Consider the following 18,394-nt stretch of genomic DNA (forward strand, 5'->3'; position numbering starts at 1 on the left):
TTTCTAGCCTAAAGATCCAGCACATTTTGGACACAACTCACTTTTGGTGAATTCAACAAAACACTACCTGACAATACGTTATACTTTATTGCCATATCTCTATACCCTGTTTTATAAAGCACATGCTCGGGGAGAGACAGTTGCAAGACCTGTTCTACATGAGTAAGTTCTTGCTTTTAAGATTTTGGATGGATGGGAAAGAACTTTGCACTTTGCATATTTATGTATCCCTGTTTTTATATTTATGTCTTACATGCACAAACACATAGACAGACACACATAGACACAGTATTTATTAGCAATAGCAATAGCACTTAGACTTATATACTCATAGTGCTTTATAGCCCTCTCTAAGCGGTTTACAGAGTCAGCATATTGCCCCCAACAATCTGGGTCCTCATTTTACCAGCCTTGAAAGGATGGAAGGCTGAGTCAACCTTGAGCCGGTGAGATTTGAACTGCAGCTAGCAGTCAGCCAAAGTAGCCTGCAGTGCTGCACTCTAACCACTGTGCCACCTCGGCTCTTATTAGCCTTTATAGACTCCAAGTAGGTGATCCCAATACTATTTCAAATTATTAGAAAGTTAAATTCTTTAAAAGTCTTGTCCCAGATGAATGTTTTACAGATTTTAAATTTTATGAAGGTTTTCCAAACAAGAAAGTAGGATGCCTCTGTTCTGCTGCAAATTAGAACAATGAAGTGTTAAATATTATCAGGTGTGACTTGAGGATTTAAGGAGGCACAGTGCAATGCTTGAGACTGGATACAACAGGTTCTTCAATTGGCTAGCCTCAATATATATATTGCAAGCAAGTAGGCAAGCAAGCTTTGGAATTCTGAAGGGCATAGCTGGAATTCTAGATTCCATTTCCATGGAGGATTATAGCAAGGTATAAGGCTTATTCTCACAGGAATAAATAGACAATTATCATAATTAATCATTATGGGTTGTGTTAATAAACTCCAGGAGAAGTACTCTTAGTTTCCAGCAAGCTAAACTGCTGAAAAATAAAAACCATCTGTATGCCTAGAGCTCACTGATGCTTGAAGATATCTGGAATTTGTTCACAACAACCCAAGCATTTCCTAACATTCTAGGGATATTTTTGGAGATACTAAAGCTGTGTTAAAATCTGACTTTGCAATTGCTCAGAAATTTTCTTCCAGTGCAAAATAGCTTTTACCTTATTCTCAGAAGGAGGAAGGATTTTTTTTCTCGTTTATTTTGATAATATATTTAATCTGATTTTTTTTTATTAAGGTAGTAGATAGTGCTGTTGCTTTTTCAGCTTTCTGACACATAGGCTTTCTTCATTCTTATGTCTCCTTACTTGCCTTTGCTTCCTATACAAAAAAACAACTTCCTTTGTGATGCCTTGTATCTGGATTTAATCAAAGCAAGGAAAGGCAGATAGGTTGCAAAACATTGGTGAGATAATGGTACAATGAAAACCAGGACATTTACATACATAAAATAGAATATGCATAATAGAATGCAGATGTCTATGCATACACACAAACACAATTGCATATTTAAAGTAGCTTATGATATTACAGCCATCAGTAAGAAAGAGGAACAGTATAAAAACCTGCTTATATCAATATTTATGCATTAATCCAAAATACGGTCTGAATGACAAAACTAAAAGTGTCTCAGCTTCATTAAGGCATGGGATGTTTAAAAGCCTTAATAGACAATGTTTAAGAATATATTGCATATTGAATCCAACTGCGTTGATTTCATCAAAGCATAACTAAGTTTCTAATCGTACTATTTTTCATGTGGCAATGTCAATTTGTGAGTTGTCTTAAAATCTGAAACCTTCTCTTTACTCTTATACTTGAAATTGTCAATAGTGTCCCCAATACATAAATAGTTGTTTAAGATTCAACAGTAAGAAAAACATAACTTTAATTCTGTAATACTTCTTTAGATTCTACTCCGATGAAGCCACCTGGACTATAGACAGACAATTCTTGTGGGGACCTGGACTACTTATTACTCCAGTCTTAGATCCGGTATATTTAATTTTTTTATTAAGTTGCAATATACATAATTGTATGTTTTGCAGTGAGTACATACTGACGTGCACCACAATCTCTGTTATATAATAAATAGAACAGTAGAAATAATAAAATAATTTAGATAATTGAGTGAACGAGATGAGCACAGAGGTGAAATCCAGCAGGTTCTGACAGGTTCTGGAGAACCGGTAGCAGAAATTTTGAGTAGTTCAGAAAACCAGCAAATACCACCTCTGGCTGGCCCCAGAGTGAGGTGGGAATGGGGATTTTGCAGTATCTTTCCCTGGAGTGGGGTGGGAATGGAGATTTTGCAGTATCATTCCCCTGCCACACCCACCAAGCCACGCCGACAGAACCGGTAGTAAAAAAAAAATGAATTTCACTACTGGATGAGCATGTCCTTTTTCATCATAGTTCCTTCCTATCTCCTTTTGTGTTAGACCTGCCCCAGTCTGATACCTTAGGAAAGAAAGATTCTCATTGCATTTGGTTAAAGTAATAGGTTCTTTTACGAAAACATGTTGGCTGCAGTAATGTCAGACTAGAACTAAATTTCCCATGCTAAAAAGATACAGAAAATTTCTCCTCATCCCAGCCTTCCAGTTATGGTCAGTTTGTCTTCAGGAAATGAAGATTTGCCTTGAGGTTTTGATAATGCTGAGATGTTTGGGGTAATCCACATTTCTTTTCAGGGTAAATGGCCTTGAGTACTGGCACAAACTGGTTCTGAGCTTCTCTGTTCTTTGTCAAGCTGTCATTTTTCCAACTCCCTATTTTCCATCATATACTGACAGGTTTATTTCTCATTTATTCATTCAGCCCATGCCAATAAGGCGCCAAGCCAAAGATGGCAGACCTGACATTTTGTCTGAACAGTTGCTTTTCAAATAATATTAGCTTTTCAAACTTCAAGTAGTACTTTTGCCCTTTGTTTAACTAAAGGAAATTTAGCAAATGGTTTTAGAGGAAGCCAAATATTAAGTTATTGTGTTAAAATGTTTCTGTTTGATGGAATAAAATAAATCACCTTTCCTCCTTCCTTCCTTCCTTCCTTCCTTCCTTCCTTCCTTCCTTCCTTCCTTCCTTCCTTCCTTCCTTCCTTCCTTTCTTTCTTTCTTTCTTTCTTTCTTTCTCTCTTAATTTCTTAATTTCTCAATTTCTTTCTTAATTTCTTTCTTTTTTTTCTTGTTTCACTGTTGCTTCAAAATGACACCTATTTCTGCCACAAATCCACCAGCATATACTATTGACAACTTGATAATCACTTTCCATTCTCCAAACTTTCCAAGTCTACAGTCAATTTAGGACATTTTGTGGTAGAAATAGCAATTGACATTATAATATGGAAAAAAATGCTTGACAAATAATTTTTCCAGTAGGAAAGTTAGAAAAGAATCAAAGAGAAAGACTTTCACCCTCATCTACCTCCAGCCTAGAAAAAAATACAAAATAATATCAAGGTATTTCCCTTTGATGTTGCTAATAAATGAAATATTTTCTTTTTACTATTTCAGGGTGTTGATAAGGTAACAGCATACATCCCTGATGCTGTGTGGTATGAATATGAGATGGTAAGTGTATTATTATTATTATTACAAAATGTCTCCCCTAAAAGTATACTATTAACATTTCCAATTAACTCTGCTGTGTAGCAATCTGTACATCATTTTTTATACACTTTAAAATTCATATGTGTCAAAGGTCTGGAGCTGCTTAGAATTTTGTAGGGGTACTCAGTTGCAAAGTCTACACAAAAGATCAAATCAAAATGCTTAGATATTTTGGATCAAAGAGAATATTTCACTTTCACTGAAGCATTGCTTTAATCAGGTTACCTTTGATGATTAAAAAAGTAGTAGTACATCAAACAAATTGTCTAGCCTTTCTAAGAAAGTTGTGTAGGGTATGAGTGGGTTTTGAGCATTTTATGTTTTAAAACTATCCACCAAAAAACAAAAGCAAAACACAAGTTGCAATACAATCATTTTTTAAAGAAGCACATTAAGACTATCCGAAGCTAAAATTCGTAGATAAATTTCAAATTCCAAATTGAGTCAAGTTGAATGTCTCCGGCTTCCCCTCCCCTCATAAATGTGACAGTTGAATTTACTCAATATGAATAGAAGAGTTGAATTACTGTATACTAACTTGGTTTTTTTAATTGACTTGAACTTTAACCATTTTTTTTCATTTCGTATAATACAAAATACATAAACAGAGTCATGACATTCTTCCTCTTCCAATTACAATTATAAAAGGAATATATACATTCTTCTTTGTTTGTAGGATTATCAATCGTAGTTTGTACTAACAATTTTATGAGTATAGTAAACCTTTATTCTAGTTTCCTTATAAAAATAGGGTATAAAAGCACCTTGCAGAAAACAAGAGTGTCAAATGTTCCTTCCAAAAAACAAAATTGGACTTCATCTTAGAGGAGGATACATCTTTCCTATTCAAGAACCAGCCAACACAACTGTTTACAGGTATTTTCTGATATTAGTGTATTCTTAAGATGCAGCTGTGACATCTATTTAATTTGTTTAAAGCACCGATGATGGATGAATAGATTATATAAGAAGGAAAAGACAGTTGATATTTAACCTCACAATAACAAACTGCAATATAATGCCCCATTTTGGGCCTAGGAGGCCTCCCTGAAGCCTCCTGGGAGCAAAAACAGGCGTGAGGGGCACCCATTCCGCACCCTGTTTTGGGACTAGGAGGCCTTCCTGAAGTCTCCTGGGAGTGAAAACAGGCCACGGGGGGCCTGCCACATACCCTGCACCCATTTGGGGCCTAGGAAGCCTCCCTGCAGTTACCTGGATTGCCAAACTAGGCCATGTGGAGACTTCTGGAAGGGGCGATGTGGGAAGGGGTGGAGCCAGCCAGAAATTTAACTACTGGTTTGCCCGAACCCGCCAGAACCAGCTGAATCCCACCACTGACAGTAACACAAAAGATATCAGATGCTAAAAGAAAATATTAATTACTTAAGTTAGATATAGCAGAGGCCCTGATAGGCAGCCCAAGTGCTGATGACCCAAAATATATGGTAGGAACATCAGGATTTTTTTTTCAGACCACTATTCTTGAGGGTTGAAAGGTTTCTTCTGTCATCTAGGAATTTGGGCAGACTTTCCAGTTCTTGGGTACAATATTACAAACACAATTCCAACATGATATGGAAATCTCCTTTTTCTGGCATAGATTCAGCTTATTGTTTCCAAATACCCAACACCAATTAGTGTTGCTTGGAGGAAGTCAAAATATTCACAATGCATGAACCAATTCTACAGATGGATTAAACATTTCTTTTCCAAGTCTAGAACATTTAAAGTTTTGTCCAGAGGAAATGCAACTATTGGTATGGAGAGAAATTCTCTGCATGTTTTTTTATTAGTTCTTATTTCAAGATGATGAAAGGAGAATTTGCTCCTTTGAAATCTCATTCCAAGAAGGAACTTGGGAACGTAGTATTGCATTTATTTGTGAAAAGGGAGTCAAGGAGGGTATGTTAATATCTTGTCTTGCACAGTGGTGAAATCCAATTTTTTTTTACTACCGGTTCTGTGGGCGTGGCTTGGTGGGCATGGCAGGGGAAGGATATTGCAAAATCTCCATTCCCACCCCATTCTGGGCCCAGCCAGAGATGGTATTTGCTGGTTCTCCGAACTACTCAAAATTTCCACTTCCAGTTCTCCAGAACCTTCAGAACCTGCTGGATTTCACCCCTGGTCTTGCATTATACAATCACCTCTACAGTAGCTTTGTGGCTACATTATTTTTCACACTTCAATTACTTCCTAAGGAATAATGTCACAAGACACAAGGTAATTTCTGCCATATTTTTTCTCTTCCCCTATTATTACTGTCCTATTATTCAGGGGCCAGACCCTTAAAAAACTATTGAAGATTTTGTTTCCCGTTTGGGGAAAAATGTAGAAATACTTCATCCAATTTTTCTGTCCAAACTTTGATTAACAATTTTGGAAGGCCAATTTTTTATACCTGCCTGCCCATCACCCACCCATTGTCTGTCTGTCTGTCTGTCTGTCTGTCTGTCTGTCTGTCTGTCTGTCTGTCTATCATCTATCTATCGATCTGGAATAAAACAGAAAAATCATGGTAGAAAGGACAGTACTACATTTTAACAGAATAACAATATAACAGAGTTGGAAGGGGATCTAGGAGATCTTCTAGTCCAACCCCCTGCTCAAGAGGAAACACTATACCATTTCACACAAATTGGTTGTCCAATGTCTTTTAAAAACCTCCAGTGATGGAGCAGCCAATTTATGAAGACAAGCCGTTCCACTGGTTAATTGTTCTTACTGTCAGGAAATTTCTCCTTAATTCTAGGTTGGTTCTTTCCTTGATTAGTTTCCAACCATTGCTTCTTGTCCTGCCTTCATGTGCTTTAACAGCATTTTGCAGACAATGTGGTCTCCAGAAGCTGATTAGAGATACATTTCTGCAGTTAGAATTAGTTCTAGAACTTTTGTAGATATCATATCCAGGGATCTCTGACCAATAAGAATGGAGGTGAAGTATAGTAGAGCCTTTTTGCCACTATATTTTTCTCCAGAAGCATTGAAATGCATTTATTTGCATCTGTATGCAAGTCATTGATTGAAAAGAGATTGACTGACTTTGCATTTGTCTGCCAAAATGCGTGCACAGATTGTGAAATTTCAAAAGCATGTGCTATAATTGATTGCTGCTAATCACATTGACTACTGTATGGGCAATAAAATGGGATATAATTGGAAATTACAAACAACATACACCTATAATTGGTTTGTGGTTATGATGGGATGTCCCCCTTGGTTCATAGTAAATAGACCTCAAATGAAACAATTTAGCTTATTTTCTGTGAGAAAGCTTAATTTAACACAATGATACTTATTTCCAAATAAACATTAGTCTTTCACCCCATTATTATTCTCCTTCCCCATCACAAATCCGTATATGCTCAATTATTTCATGATATCTTTAGAAGAATAGAACGGATGAAAATGTAGTCTTATTATACAAGCTCTCAATATCTGGGCCAATAAAGACAATATGTTTTTTAACAGCCGTACAAAGCCTATGGGACTTATAATTGCTTTAGATGAGAATGGAGAAGCAACTGGAGACTTATTCTGGGATGATGGAGTAACAAGAGGTAAATTTACTAACAGAAATAGATATGTGATAGATATAATGATAGAATGTTAGAAGAACAATAGAAAGAAAGAAGAAAGAAAGAAAGAAAGAAAGAAAGAAAGAAAGAAAGAAAGATAGCAATACCAATAGCAATACCAATAGCAATAGCACTTAGATTTATATACCACTTTACAGTGCTTTATAGCCCTCTCATTTTACAGAGTCAATATATTGCCCCCAACAATTTGAATCCTCATTTTACCTACTTCGGAAAGATGAAAGGCTAAGTCAACCTTGAGCCTGGTGAAATGGCAGTCAGGGGAAATAGCCTGCAGTACTGCACTCTAATCACTGTGCCACCATGGCTCATAATAGATACCATAATATTTGTGGGGGAAATAAGACAACCCCTGAAAATAAACCCCAGTGCTTATTTTGGGGCCCAAAAGAAAATAAGACCCGGTCTTATTTTTGGGGAAACATGGTAGATGATAGACAGAAAGATAGGAAGATAGATAATAGAGGCGGGCAAGCAAGCACATTTTTTTTCTACAAAACAAAGTATGCCAATAATCATGGAAATACATCTTCAGTATGTTCAATTCAGCATTAACATCATGGGCACTTACGTGTTCAAGTATTTCAGCAAAGACCTCATCTTATCAAAACTACTTGGAAACAAAGGGTCCTTTGTGCTCTCTGAGCTTGGTTGTTGTCTTGCAGAAATTTCACTACCTAAAGTAGGTAGCATCATCAGTGCCGACAGAGCAAACCAGTAGAATATAAACTGAGAGAAAACACCATTCTTTGCTAGCACTCATGATGTTTATTTATTTATAAAATTCATTTGCTGCCCATCTCATATTCAACAACTTGAAGAGGTTACCTAATTTGGGTAATGAAATGTCTACTTCAGGGCTGAAATCTACTTACCTTCACTACTGGTTTGGAAGTGCACACGTCGCGCGCACACGGACCCTCTGTACATGCGCAAATCCTTCTGTGCATGCGCAGAGGGTAAAAAACCAGGTTACTTCCTGGTTAAAACCAGGAAGTAACGACGACCGGGCAGGTGGGTGGAACCTTGTGCCGCCATCGCTACCGGTTCTCTGAACCACCCACCGCTATTGCTACTGGTTCAGCCGAACTGGTTCAAACCGGTAGCATTTCACCCCTGGTCTACAAAAAAACAACCAAGCTCAGAGAGCACCAAGGACCTCTTATTTCAACACTGAGCTACAAATACTTTCCTTTATTGGTATTTGAAACTCCTGGTTTGTAGCAGTGATATTTATGGAAATATGGAAAGGATATCAATTTTAGGAGATTCTCAGATATCTTAGTGCTTAGCAATAATTCAGCAGTTTATTTGCTTGCCAGCAATGGTTTCTAAAGTGCTGGAAAATACCAGTTATCTATTAAATTACCTTTCTCTCTGATTTCAAAGACCTTTGTGTTGTACCATATATAATTGTTGGTCACCAGTGGTTATTTAAAAAAGCAGGCAAAATAATGAGATGATTTTTAAAAAAGAGAGCAAAAGAAAGAACAATTTGGGTAATAATTGCTGCAATGAATACTGAATGCCTTTAAGGTAGACTGATGATATTGTATCCCAAAGATATTGGACTCTTTTTCAAGATCTAAAATAAGCAGGCGTTCATTGCATTCATTTAAAGTAAAGTAATATAAATGTTATCTTTTTATAAATAAAATGTAGGCACAATGATTTTACAATCAAAAGTACCTGCCCTTTAGAATTTGCTAGCAAATTTCCTACTTTTTTTTTTTCGTTAAGAGCAGATAATATTTAGCAATTAAGTTTATGTCTAGAATTTTAATAGGCATATATTGTCTATTCTGTATAATAAAGCAGTTTGGGTCACATAGTTTTATAAAAGGTTATTATGGGGAAAAAAATGTCTTCCACTTCAAAGAAATTCAACGGATAACATCTTTAGAATAGAAAAAAAAAGATACTTTAATAGTTTATTTTTTCAGGAATTTATTTGACAAATACCAACCCAGGCATGTCATTTCTTACTGGTTAATAATTTTTAAAATCTCTTCTTTCACCATGAACAGCCTTTATTGTTAATTAGATCATTTGGGAAGAAGGGGAATTTTTTTCTGTGATTTATTTTAATTAAATTAAATTAAATTATCTTGAATGTGATAGGAAATCAGTGTCCATAATAGCAATTCTTTTTGGAATGGAGGCATTCAGCTAATTTGGTCTCATGACCCCAGGATTTATAGTTTAGATAGATTGGAACTCACATTTTTCCAAACACCAATGTCTTCAATTAGAAACTATGCATAGATGATGTGTATAATGACAGCTGATCTTTTGTAGTCTCTGGCCCCTTTCTGATACCCTAGAACACGGGTGTCAAACTCATGGCGTCACATTGCTGTCATGTGACATTTCATGCTGTTTTTTCCATTCATGGATCTGGGGTGGGTGTGGCCTGCATGTGACGAATCCGGCCCACAGGCTGCCATTTTGACACCCCGCCCTAGAATCACACCACTGAATTTCAGCAACATGTCATCAAAATTGGTGGGATATAAAATATTCTTTCTTTGTTATGGCATTTCTAACATTGATTGTTGTATGATTTGTCCATTGCTGAGAGTTCTATATCATTTACAGAACATTTTATATCACTTTACCTTAGATTGCACTGTAGCTTGGAATATATTTTATTTATTTTTTCCACAGTTCTTTCAGTTGTTCTATTGATATTATGTTTTATTGTTCCATCTGTTCAATTATTTATAGATAGATATTTAGATGGACATCAAGACCAGTTATGAGTGGATCTGCCAAATATCATTCAGAATTTTAATAATATATATTTATTACATGCATATTACATAACTCTTTAAAATATTTTATTTGATTAATTTGCTTTAATATTTTTCTTTGTTATTTAAAAGTGTATTTCTCCATATGTTTTAGATACAGTCAGAAATGAAAAGTATCTCTTATATAACTTTACTGTCACAAATGTAAGTATGTTTTCATTAGTGATGGAGATTCCCAGAAATTTCATTCAGTTTTTAACTGGATAAATATGTTTAAAATATGTAAATTCTTAAAGAAAAGTAGTGGATAGTATGTGACCTGTTATGAAGAAGGAATATCTGTTTAAAGAAGTACATTTTTTGATATAAATATATTCCTGCCTATGATTTATATGGAATAGCAGAATGAAGGATATTTAAGAAATGTGTGAGTCAGAGCAAGAAGTGTAAAGAATGATTGGGTTAATTTAATACAATATGTGGAAAAGTGAGTGCATTTTTGGTGGACAGAAATATAGTTTACAAGAATGAAAAGCTATAGAGTGACTAGTGAATAGTGTTGGGTAAACTAATATTCGATTTTATTTTATTTTATCTACAGCTCTAATTTATTTTCCTCATAAATCCTTACTGTTTTTCTGCATCCATGAATCTAATTTAAACAGTTCTCTTATTTGTAACAAATACAATCAACAGGTTTAGTATTGAGGAATCTTACTGAATTTAAATGCTAGGGAAAACTCATTTCATTATAGCAATTAGATTGCATGATGTAACACATTTTCTTTTCCAAAGGATGTTGATTGTACTTTATTTACAACAAGCTATCATTTATATCTTAATTACATGGTTTTAGCTTTAAGAGATATCATACAAATTCATGGAAAATTATAACTAAGATCAGTGAACAAAGTGTTGTGTAATGGTTTTGCTGTCTTGCAGAAAGTCTTAACTATGGCAGTTATACGTAAAGGCTACATAGATCCAAATAATCTGATATTTGAGAACATCAAGATTCTTGGGCTACCCCTTGAGCCTTCAGATATCAAAGTAACTTCAAACAATGTGGTTCAATCATATAATTTGACTGTCAAGTACAATGCTGCAGACAAGGTATACATTGCTGAGTGTTTTCATAAATTTTAATGAAGTTTTTTCCCCCACAGATAATATCTTTGCTACTCAAAAATAAGCACTAAGGGTATATTTACCAGATTTATAATGTAGTCAAAAACAATGTTTCAATAATACATTCCTTTAGATATTTCACTGAGACACTTAGGAAGTGTCTTTTCTTTTCTTTGAAAGCTACCTATACATGCATGCATATCAAATAATATCCAATGGCAGTCCTAGTATTAGATGTGTCCACACAGCCAAGTAGAGGCAGTTTTTGAAGGTACTAAATAAGGGCTGTCAAACTCAAAGCCTGGGACCGGATCCCGAGCTCAATTTTCTCTGGCAGAGAGCTAACAAAATAAACTATAAACAAAACAAAAGGGGAAATGTATCCTCTTTTGCATTTGAGCATGCAAGAAGGTACAGGAAAGGAGAAAGAGAAAGAGGAAATAACAATAGCAATAGCACTTAGACTTATATACAGCTTCATAGTGCTTTTACAGCCCTCTCTAAGCCGTTTACAGAGTCAGCATATTGCCCCCAACAATCTGGGTCCACATTTTATTCACTTCGGAAGGATGGAAGGCTGAATCAACCTTGAGCCGGTGAGATTTGAACTGGAGCTAACAGTCAGCCAAAGTACCCTGCAGTGCTGCACTCTTAACCACTGTGCCACCTCAGCTCTTAAAGAAAAAGAAGGGAAGATGGGAAGAAGAAGGAAGGAAGGAAGGAAGGAAGGAAGGAAGGAAGGAAGGAAGGAAGGAAGGAAGGAGATTATAATGAGAGTGAGGGATGGTCTGAGGGAAGTTCTGCCTTAGTACTTGACCACCATAGGTGCCCCTGACATGAGGGCACCCCCTCATGTCAGGGGCACCCCCCCACCCCCCAAGGTCAAATACAACCCTGATGCAGCTCTCAATGAAATAGAGTTTGATACCCCTATGCTAGATTAACTTTGCTAGCTGCCATAATGCTTTAAAAAGAAGTATTTATTTTATTAATGTTTTATTTTCCAATTTTCAAGCAGGATCCTTCCAAGCCTTGATAAATGTCATAGTCAAACTGAAGGTGTCAAGTCTTAAATAATCAAAACTCTGAAGTCAGAAATTTCTTCTACTAGATCATAAGAGCATGTCTATTCTTTGCTAAGAGGATATTTGTTTAGAAAAGCAGACATTAAATAAGCTACAAAGCAATGTATCAAACTATTAAGGAAATCAAATCTTATCAGCTACGTCTGTTTTCAAGGCATGGCAAAATAAAGCTTTGCACAGTTAACTTTGCCCTCCTTCAGCACTGAGTCTAAGACATGCAACTGTCAGAATATCTGAATATTCAAATACAATTTTGGATATTGAGTATAATAAAGAATAATTCATGGCTTGGGAACATTGCTAGATTTATGATCCTATAAGAATTACAGGCTCCTAGCAGTTAACAATATAAACATAGAAAGAGGTCAAAACAAAAAGTAACATTGTATAAAAGCTCACCAAAGAATAACAATCTGAAGTGAGCTAAGAAAGCCCACCTTCTATTCCCTGAAAGCTTTCTTAAAACAGAACTAGTTTCAGTTGCTTCCAGAAGGACATCAGAATGTATGCTTGTCTTGAGAGGTGGGATGCGTCATAGGGTAAGGTTTATCATCAAGGAACAATGTTTCCAGGTTTCTGCTCTCCTCACCTCAAAACAAGAGACCAAAACTAGATTTTCACTCAAGAAGAATATCAGATAGGTTGATTATACTTGAAAAACGTGGTCATTTTTTTTTTAAAGTAAAAGTTTTCTCCAGTCATGTCTGACCTTAAGGGGCAGTGCTCATCTCCATTTCCTAGCTGAGGGAACCAGTATTGTCTGAAGATGCTTCTGTGTGGCCAGCATAATTATATACTCAGACTAATGGAATGCAATTCCCACTGAAGTGGTACCTATTTATCTACTTGCATTTGTATGCTGTTAGGTGGACAGGAGCTAAGGCAAGAATGGGAGCCCACTCCATCACATGGTGCTTGGGTGTCAAAATCCCGGTTGACAAACCCAGCATCTTAACTGCTAGGCCATGAGCCAAACCATATAGGTCAAATTTGACTGGCACACAAAGAAAAGACACTTTATTTTAAGAATTTGATTCTTAATAATATTTGTAACCTTTTTGTTGTTTTTGTTCTTGCTTTGAACTTTGATATATCCCTTAAAGATTGACACAAAAAGAGACATGGGGTTTAATATGCATTCAATATTTCTCTTTATTTTGCATATTGAACTAAGAAGAAAATTTTGAGACTAATATAGGCAACTTTAATATTCATAACCAGGTGGCTAGTAGGGATTTCAAATCAATATTCATACAGTCACTTCTAATTTGATTATGTGGCATAAGTTAATATTTTCCCAGTACTGCTGGTCTCAGCATTTTCCTAAAATAATTCTGCCTTCTCACTTGTCCCGTCTACCTTGAAAAGACCCCCAGAATATCTGTGTCTTGCAAATCCCTTTGAATTACAGTCTTGGTCTTCAATATTTTGTTGACAAGTCAGTTTCTCCAGATGATTAAAATTGCCAGTTGTACATTATTTAACAAATAAAAAGGTAAAGGTTACCCTGACAGTCATAGTAGACTAGAATACTGTTTCTATTTAATTTGATACTTCTAGAATATGCTTTTATTCATATTTCTTTATGGCTTTTGTGCTATAAATAAAAAGACATTAAGCTGTTATTTATTAATGTGGTGAAACCCATTTTTTTAAAAAAACAGAGTTACACATGTGATTTACATGGGATACTTATGTGATCCGTATTTTGGTTTTTATTATGAATTTCATAGGTTGCTCACATAACTGGTCTTCATCTTAAATTGGGGGAAGAACATACAATATCCTGGAAGCAGACTTTAAGAGATATTGACAGATTTGATTGTCATCCTGAAGAACATGCGTCAAAAGAAAAATGTGAAGCTCTTCACTGCATATGGAAAGTAAGGGGAAAAAATCCATTTTGTCCTTCTTAGGTGTTTTTGCTTTTTGAAGTTCTGTTTGTAGAGATTTCGTGTTTGTAGAGAATTTGCATTTTTATTCGCATTCCAGAATTTGCATTCTTTTCCTCTTTATCTACAGCCACAAATTGGAGTGAAAATAGCTTATCAACTGAGCAGCTCCCCATCAATTTTTCCTAAATGTCCTGTAGAATTTTGCTGAGTATATTTGTTGAATTAATAGTTGACTGTGAAGTTTCCTAACTGCCTACTTTTGAACAGTATAACTGGATTAAATGAAGGTGTAATGCCACAAGGAGGCATTTTTGAAATGCTGTAATTCAGTTCTATAACCTTAATTAGAATTGCACTTGATTGTGAAAATAAAATGTAAAAAAATCACATTAGAATGGATTATAATGGTGAATCATTTGCACTTTCTCCCCACCTAGAAATAGAAAATAATGCGGAAAAATGCAGATAGTTGTATGTTTCTTATTAATTTGAAATACATCTAGGAATGTTTCCATGTGACCTAAGAAAATGTAAAGCGAACAGAATTGTGGAGTCCTTGGTGCTCTCTGAGCTTGATGGACATTCTTGCAGACATTTATTTGCCAAACTATATAACATCATTAGTGAGCTGATGCTGTTAACTAGTTTAGTAATGAAACTTCTGCAAGAAAATTCCCAAGCTCAGAGAGCACCAAGGACTCCACAGGTTAACTGAGCTACAAATATTCTCTTTTATAAACAGAATTATTTCTGGATAGATTACAACTCTTGTACCTCTCCCGTCTTTCTCTCCAGCTATGATCTATGTTTTCTTTTTCAATACAAGTCAAGTTTCTATATCTGATGGCATAATGTTGCTTCCCTTGGCTATCATTACCAACAGCAAAAGTTATGCTGCTTAAGATTTGCAGTCCCATTATAAGTGTTATAGGGCAACTAAAACAGTCCATGTAGGATGAATATGTGTTTTCCTAAAACCCTTGTAATCAATCATTGAATTGGACAGAAAGAGACATAATACATTCATTTTTCTATATATGAGAAAATTTAAGGGTATGGCTATTGCCACGTATGTTCCTCTTGGCTTCTAGATGCTCACTTTCAAAGGATTTTTCGAAATGACCATCAGAGCATTAGTATTTCCTATATTATTATAACACACCCTGATGCTAATTGTTAGACGTTCTACTCCCCCTCCCAACTTGAAAATAAATCTGTAGAGAATAGGATAACATAGGACAGGCTTCTGTGGGGCAAGCCTGAGGGAGAGAAGGGGATAGGATATGTTTCCATGGGGCAAGCCTGAGGGAGAGAATGGGATAGGATAGGGGAGAATTCTGTAGGGCAAAGCTGAGGGAGAGAAGGGGATAGGAGAGGCCGATCATAACTACTCATTAATTTTCAAGCTGTAAGTGTCGATTTATCAAGCCCAATCACATAGTTTATTGATTTTGGGTACAAACCAACTAAAGCTGAGCATTCCTGCAGAGCTAAGTAGACAGAGATGTAGCTACCTGGTATTCCTCCCCAACAAATTTCTCTTTAATTCCACAAAAAAATGCATGGAATAGGACAATATTTATTTATTATTCATGAAACTCCCTGCATTTCTCAACCTGTTCCATAAGAAGCAAGATATTGTAGGGAGAAAAAGACATTGCATAAAATCATTTTGCATTCTTTTGGGTGCCCTCAAAGGGCCTCCCTCCTGCAGAGAGATGCCAATCATCTTCAATCTCCATTTAACTCTCAGTTACTTGAATCAATAGTTCTTAAAAATCCATAATTATATTGGGTTCGACTCTTTCTAAATAACTTGCTATGTTTGTTTCCCATAGTAATTCCAAGAAGTATTCTTTCAGCTGTCTGTAAAGCAACTGCAGAATCATTTTAATCTGATCAAACAAGACTTGGTGGTGTTTTTAACATTAGGCTATGATTCTATCTTGAATATTATTTCATGTCACATAGTAATTATGAAATTTAATGCTTCTTGATTCAATTCATCCGTGGGATAGGCAATGGAAATTTTGCCATTCCAATGACAAAGGATGCTTCTAAAGATAGACATCTTAATAGTGGCCTAAAATTTTTATCCAACTATCCAATTTCACTGCTGACAGTGCTACAGTTGACTTTGAATTTTTAATCATAGTTCAAGTTCAGATTAGATCCTAGCCTGTTATTTATTTTGTTTTTCTTTATGGTCTGCAACTTTAAATAAATGATTTTGTTTGATTGTTTTAATTCTTGTTTTATTTTGGTATTCATTGTTACAATATGATGCCCCTGTAACCTCTTCTCCAATAAGCAATTCTAAGATCCTTTATAAGGAAAAATAGTGTAGAAAGAAAATAAATGAATATATAATTATGGAACAGGGTAAGACAACAGTATGTCTAGTCATATGGAACAAACCCCCCCCATTTTTATACAATTCTGTGAAGGCATTCAGTAGTAGCTTAGGAAAACCTGATTTGGAAAAGTCTTGCAAACTAATTGTAAATATTGACTCTAATAAATTCAGAAATTATGGATTTAATCTCTTTCCAATTCTATTCACTCATTGATATATTCTTTTTAATTTCTAAAAAAACTAGCCTTCTCCTGTTGCTGACGTTCCATATTGCTACTATCCTCCTGACAATGGTTACACAGTTGACCAAATTGAATATACATCATCTGGTTTAACAGCCAATCTTGGTGGAAACATTGACTCTATTAGACTTTCAGGACGGCAAATCCCTCTCATTGACAAACTTCGTTTGGAAGTAAAATATCATGACAATAACATGCTTCAATTTAAGGTAAACCTCTTTCTAAAATTTTATAATGGGTCACTTTGGAAACAGATTGATGGTTTTGTCATTATTAATAAACAGTTTGATTCTGGCTATCTGGTTAGAAGTTTGCCAGACTATCTGATTTAAAAATATGAAACATAGAATATCGAAAAAATAGCACTGTTGATATATTGTATCATGGTGGATACATGTTTAATTCTTATTAGCATCTTCATCTAATCATTGTGTTCTCTGTTTTATAACATTTTAACTTTTCTGCACAAGTTCATTTCAGCCTATTTTTGCAGCAGTGATTTTATTTTTATTTACCTGTGAAGAAATATCAATATTCATTTTCTTTTCAATTTTCCAATACAGACATTTTTTTGCAAGTTTTGTTCCATCAGAAATGCATTGATATGCAATTTGTTCAGTGCAGCTATATGCAATTTTCTTTATAATATTCTTTTGGTTATCCAAATACATACATACACACACACACACACACACACACACACACACACACACACACTTTGCATAGCCCCACTGTCACCCCACCACAGTTGCTTTATGGCTCTTATTCGAGAGAAGTTGAAAATAAATAGAAATATAAATCTCTTAATCCTTGATTCTTTACCATTTTAACTGGAGTTTATTGACCACATTTTCTTAAGGGAACCCACTCACCTCTCCATATTGATTAGAATCTCTTTTCTTTGTTGGAAGATCACAAGTAAAACTTTTTGATGTGTTAAGAAACTTTTCTCATCATTAAGTGGGAGAATATTATAAAACGAACATGCAGTTCTCTGATATATGTTTTATGACCAGGTTTTAAACCTAATACTTTTATTTTCAGATTTATGATTATAGTAAGAAGAGATTTGAAGTTCCAGTGCCTCTGAATCTTCCCCAAACACCTGTAAGTACTTTGGAAAACTGTCTCTATGAAGTGTCAATTCAGAACCACCCATTCGGAATTCAAGTTCGGCGCAAAAGCACTGGGACAGTCCTGTAAGTAGAAATGTGATATTATAGAGGAAATGTTTAATTGGTGAATTAAAACATCTTGTGAAGAATGTTGTGGATAGACTATAGCATTAATTGCTATGAACTACATATAAAATTGCACATATTTAACAAGGATTATTTAGCTATCAGCACTATGATACCTGGGGACTTTTCTTAAATTAATATCTCCCCTCACTATTGCTATGACCTTGATAGGAAATCAAATTATTTCTGGGTTAATTAATTGGTTGGTTGATTGACTAATGGACAGCTTCTTAACCCAAAGGTGCTTTTTCAGGAGGCAACTAGACTTTCTTGTTTTTTCTTTTGAAGATGCTTTGCTTTTCATCCAAAAAGCTTCTTCAACTCTGACAGGATAGTGGGGAGTGGAAGGATTTATATTCCTTGCAGACAGCTGGTCATCTGCATCCTTTTAGAGGATTGTTGAAGTGCTTGGAGGTTTATTTGTGTCCTCAGGGTCACCAAGAAACATCTTCAAAAGAA

At 35.4% G+C, this 18,394-nt stretch overlaps 1 protein-coding gene across 3 annotated transcripts in view; it reads left to right on the forward strand.

Moving 5' to 3' along the window:
- Positions 1-18,394, forward strand: part of SI (sucrase-isomaltase) — a 161,204-nt gene that overhangs the window by 102,582 nt on the left and 40,228 nt on the right. For all 3 annotated transcript variants that reach the window (XM_034439061.3, XM_087872533.1, XM_034439060.3), the window contains exons 18-27: positions 8-162; positions 1,936-2,020; positions 3,541-3,597; positions 4,388-4,512; positions 7,108-7,196; positions 10,143-10,192; positions 10,931-11,101; positions 13,935-14,084; positions 16,697-16,903; positions 17,739-17,893. In XM_034439061.3, the coding sequence (XP_034294952.2) occupies positions 8-162; positions 1,936-2,020; positions 3,541-3,597; positions 4,388-4,512; positions 7,108-7,196; positions 10,143-10,192; positions 10,931-11,101; positions 13,935-14,084; positions 16,697-16,903; positions 17,739-17,893 (1,244 nt within the window). The remainder of the gene's footprint in view (positions 1-7; positions 163-1,935; positions 2,021-3,540; positions 3,598-4,387; positions 4,513-7,107; positions 7,197-10,142; positions 10,193-10,930; positions 11,102-13,934; positions 14,085-16,696; positions 16,904-17,738; positions 17,894-18,394) is intronic.

This window comes from Pantherophis guttatus, chromosome 6 (assembly GCF_059756535.1).
Source record: "Pantherophis guttatus breed Tessera chromosome 6, ASM5975653v1, whole genome shotgun sequence".
Classification (NCBI taxonomy): Eukaryota; Metazoa; Chordata; class Lepidosauria; order Squamata; family Colubridae; genus Pantherophis; species Pantherophis guttatus.